Genomic DNA, 4991 nt, shown 5'->3' with positions numbered 1-4991 from the left:
AAAATATAAATAAACATATAAAATTTGTTATTTAATTATATTATAAGAAATAATTTCGCATTTGAACGTGATACTTACGTTCTTTCCAGCATTACGGCGTCCTCGTCCATGCAAACAGTGAGTTGCAGACAGGGGGGCACTTTTTCAGTTATACTCCTCACGCAGCTGCAACTGCCGCACCGTGTTACAATAATCTTCCACCTCCCTCGTCACACTCTCTAAGTTTCTCCATCGTCTTATTAAGTTTGATTTACTCAAGAGTTCGCTAGAAGAGTGCGAATAGACTACACCTAAGTCTAGTCTCGAGTTCTTATATATAGTAAAAAAAATGTTGCGGTAAAAAAATATACTAAAAATAGCATTTTTTGTGTCGAGGAAAAATACATCGAGGAAAATAATGCATTTTATCAAACCGACTCATCCGCCGGAATCGACGCGTTTTCCCACCCAAGACCCCGCCGCCGCACCTATCCGCGCCGAGAAAACGCGACAAAGGGAGGATATCGCGGTAAAAAATGTAATAAGAATAGCGTTTTTTTACATCCGGGAAAAAATGCATCGAGGAAAGATGCATTTTATCAAACCGACTTATCCGCCGGAATCTTCGACGCATTTTTTTCCCACCCGAGATCCCCGCCGCCACCTATCCGCGTTATTGCTAACAAACGTCCTCGCGTAAACGTTCGCATCCGAAACGCTCATCGAGATCGCGCTCAAACCGCAACGCGCCGTCATCGCAGTTCCGCCGTCTCTCGCTCTCGACGATGTGGCTCGCGCGCGTAATCGCGTTAACCGCGTGTTTTATCGCCGTGAGGTGCATCAATCCCAAAATTACGGACCAAAATTACGCGCTCACGTTCGACTATCTACAGAAATACGGATATCTGTCCAAAGATGTGGACGCGGTTCCAGCTCAGAGACGAAACGACGTTCTTCGCAAAGCCTTCGAGGATTTTCAGAATTACTACGATTTACCCAGCGATGGAACGCCTAACAAAACGCTGCAATTGATGAGTAAGCCGCAATGCGGTTTCCGAGATATCCTGAAGCACGGAACGAAAGCGAGTTTATCCAAATGGCCGAAGACGCACCTGACGTGGAATTTTTACGTAGCCAACGAGGCCGAGCTAAGCACGGCGCGGGCCGCGTTTGACCTGTGGTCGCAGCATTCGGCATTGACGTTCGAACGCTCCGAAACGAATCCTGACATTATAATATCTTGGCGACGCCTACGTCACTATAACACGAATATCAAGGTAAACGGACCAATTTGCTCGAACAGCTTCGACGGTCCCGGTAACGTGCTCGCCCCACACGTCTCTCCCGACGGACGAAGCGGGGTTCGCCTCCGAAGTGCACGTTGACAGGGACGAGCCGTGGCACATTTGCATCAATAAACACCTCGCAGATAGGTTCTCCCTGCATTACATGCTAACGCACGAGATCGGTCACCCTCTCGGATTGTTGCACAATAGACGCAAAACATCGGTGATGTTCGCGTTTACGCCCGACAAGCAGTATCCGGTCAAGCTCGACCAAAACGACATTGCCGATATTCAACGTTTGTAGGGTGAAAAAATTACGAACGAGCCCTCGTAGACGCCGGCGACGGCGCCGCCGCCGCCAATGCCGGACCTGTGCAGCCTCGATCGCGTGAACGGGATATTGATTTTAGAAAATCGCATGTACATCTTGTACAAGCGTTACGTTTGGTCGATCGATCTGGACGGTAGAACGTACAACGGGCCTTTAGTTCTTTTGCATCACATGAGCTTTTTTCACGACAATTACACGCGCGTGACCGCCGCCTATCAATCCCCGTCTGGCGATCTCGTGGTGTTCGTAGATAATTTGGTATACTTGGTTCAATATCCGGAATTTAGTCTGCGGCCAGGTTGGCCGAAGACCTTGCAAGAACTCGGATTTCCCGAAAAAACAATAATCAACGAAGCGGTGAACACCCACAAAAGACATTCTTTCATGGTGTTCAACGGTAACTCGGTGGGTGAGATAGACGAATGCGACAAGGACAAGAGAGTCGCCAAATTTACGCCTCTCGAGGCGACGTTTCCCGGAATACCGACCGGCGTGACGTCGATCTTCCGCTACGTCGACGGCAATCTGTACTTCACCACTCGAATGCAGTTCTACAAATTTAACGAATTTACGAGGACCGTCTCGTCGGCTGGTAAATTCGATCTGTGGATGCTAAATATTGTCTGCCCCGAACTGTTGCAGCAGTTGCACGATCTCCTCGATCGAATCGTACGCCTCAAAGATGATTTAACGTCACCGGCGAGCGATTATTCGAACGATGACGACAACGGCGTTCGGCTTTCCAATCGCCGTATCCGCCGAAGGAAATAGAGGACCGCGCAAATTTCCCACACCACGCCAAGCCACACCACACATCGCGCGACATAAGTAAGAACTTTTCTACTTATACAGATGTGTCCCCCCCAAAGCATCAGTATCGCATCGCTAGCCGAATACGACGCGTCGGAAAAAATCAGAAACGAACGGTTACTGCAGCGCGCGTGCGAAATGTTCTCGACGTTGACCGATCGACCCGCGCCGAAGGGTATTTCCCCTTGTGAGGCGGATTTGGAGATGAACGACAACGGCAATAAAATACGAAAGATCGATCTGACGGACGATCACCATCGTCATCATCATCGGGAGTCGCGTTCCAGCTCTTACCCTCTTACCGACATGCCTCTCGATTTGCCCGCAGTGCGCGTCCTGACGACGCGTTATCTGCTGACGACGACTGGCTACAAGTACATAGCCATAGGTATCACGACTAAGTCACCGTGGTACAGTATACATACTACGCCTTCGTACGTGGATATCGCCCTGGGAGATAAACAAGGCAGGGAGGTCTTCCCTGTCGCTCGACATGTGGAAAGGACTGGTCGAGCGCAAACGCGACATATTGTCGTCCATGCAATCCATCCTCGATGGAACCCGCCCCCCCTCATATCGATCGGAGGAATGACGCTGCAATTCGGATTGATCAACAACCTGTCGATCCAACGCGGCTCGCGTGGCGATGGCGCTCAAAAACTGCTCACGCTGTACGATCTCCAATTTTGCGTCGAACGCATCGTCTCGGCGCTGAGCACGGCGACCGAGGAGGTCGACGCGAAGTTTTCGCGCTATTGGAAGATAGCCGCCAACGTGATCAAAGTGGAAACTTCGGCTCAGACTGCGATACTGAAGAGCGAATTCTTCGATCCTAACAACATCGTCGACTGCGAGATCACCGCGTTCTGTTTCCGATTCTAATAATGTCGCGACGCGCGTCTACAAATATATATTCATACGCGCGAAATAATGTAAACGCACGTCGACGTGCGTGTATTTTTTCAAAATAAAAAAACTACGTATCTTATCTGTGCGCTCTCTCTTTCTTTTTTCTCTTTTTTCCCAGATCCGTATACCTATCTCTACACAACCACGCTTACCCCCGAAATCGCGGCGATCACGTCATCCGCGATACGCGGGGAAGGATCAGAACGACCTTCGGACCGAGAAAAAACAATATCGAAGAAAGGTGACCGCGATCCGCGAATGAAACGAACTTGAACGCATTTTTCACGCACTCACTCGCACCAACACCGCGCGGGACGTCGACAGAAACGACCTCAAACGAGTTCGAACGAGTTCAGGCGAGTTCGGACGCGCCCACCTCTGTGAAGTTAACACCCCATCTTTAAAAAAATTATTTTTTTTTTTTAAGTTCTGAATGCACCCCGAAGAGTTCTAGAGTTCCTTGTCAATTTTGGAAATAATACCGGCGAATAAAGCTAAAAAAACCGTTGATTAATTTTGGGGGTGCTAACTTCACAAAATGAAATCCTTAAATCAGCGATAACAATAAAAGTATTAAAAATATTTAATTTTGCCAGGATTTCTTTTAGAACTCTTGAAGTGTTACCCAGAACTCCCAGAACTTAAAAAAAATTTTTTTTTATTTTACTCAAAAACGGAATATATCGAAAACTTTTTATATATCGGTCGTAGCGCCTCGAACATTAATAGTTTTTGGTAGAACTCGTGAGGTGCTACCCAGAACTCAAAACAGAACTCCCAAAATTTAAAAAAAATTATTTTGATTATACAAAAAATCCCGAGAACTTTTTATATATCGGTCGTAGCGTTTCGAGCATTAATAGTTTTTGGTAGAACTCGTGAGGTGCTACCCAGAACTCTGATAAAATTGCCCGGTTTACGAAACAAAAATTTTATCCTTTGGAACTTAGAAATTTTTCGACCCGACATACGAAAAATCGCGAGAACTTTTTATATATCGGTCGTAGCGCTTCGAGCCTTAATAGTTTTTGGTAGAACTCGTGAGGTGCTACCCAACACTGGATTCCTCTGGTTAATCCTCTCCAATTTTCTTCGGTTCTCCACATGTTTTCAGTTTATACTGATTCAGTTTTTACTTCGTTTAACTCGGAAACATTCGGCTGGCAGCGCATCCCCTCCACAGGTCGGGCGTCCGATCTCTCCTCGCGGACTCGCGGACCTCTCTTACCCGTAATAACTGCCGGGGCTCCGTCTTCTCTCTTCCTAGATAGAGATAGCGCGCTGCGCGTGTCTGATGGGCTGAGACAGGCGAATGTTATAAAAGCGATCCGCTCGCGTATTTCTCACTGATTCTTAAACATTGCGTTGAGTTCGCTCTTCACTAGATATAACTGATTCTCTAGATATAATTGACACTGCTTTTTAATATATAATATACAAAAAAAAGCTATTTCTTCGTTGTTTTTTTTTTTTTTTTTTTTTTTTTTAGAAAAAGTACGTCATGTATGATCGCGAGAAGCTGCTTGAAACTTTAGGGAGAGCAGAGTATAAAGCCTTTGATGAAAATGGCAAAGTATTTCCCCCATCCCATAATATTTTTAAGAAAATATCAGAGCACATGCACAGTTCAGGTTCTGCTATTACTCCAAAACATGTATATACGATATTGAACACCA

The 4991-nt window shown here is 46.5% G+C and overlaps 2 protein-coding genes across 2 annotated transcripts; both read left to right on the top strand.

Annotated features, from left to right (window-relative positions):
• Positions 1-764: 764 nt before the first annotated feature.
• On the top strand, positions 765-1569 carry LOC112461477 (interstitial collagenase-like). Its single transcript, XM_025026729.1, has 2 exons — positions 765-1296; positions 1409-1569. The coding sequence occupies exons 1-2, from the start codon at positions 765-767 to the stop codon at positions 1567-1569; spliced, it is 693 nt and encodes a 230-aa protein (XP_024882497.1).
• Positions 1570-1626: 57 nt separating this feature from the next.
• Positions 1627-2367, top strand: LOC112461471 (matrix metalloproteinase-2-like). Its single transcript, XM_025026716.1, has one exon. It carries the CDS (start codon positions 1627-1629, stop codon positions 2365-2367), a length of 741 nt encoding a protein of 246 aa, XP_024882484.1.
• Positions 2368-4991: the final 2624 nt, after the last annotated feature.

Source organism: Temnothorax curvispinosus, unplaced genomic scaffold, assembly GCF_003070985.1.
Source record: "Temnothorax curvispinosus isolate PA1 unplaced genomic scaffold, ASM307098v1 QBEX01001220.1, whole genome shotgun sequence".
NCBI lineage: Eukaryota > Metazoa > Arthropoda > Insecta > Hymenoptera > Formicidae > Temnothorax > Temnothorax curvispinosus.
The sequence above is the reverse complement of the archived record's forward strand: the minus strand, read 5'-3'. Positions and strand labels throughout refer to the sequence as shown.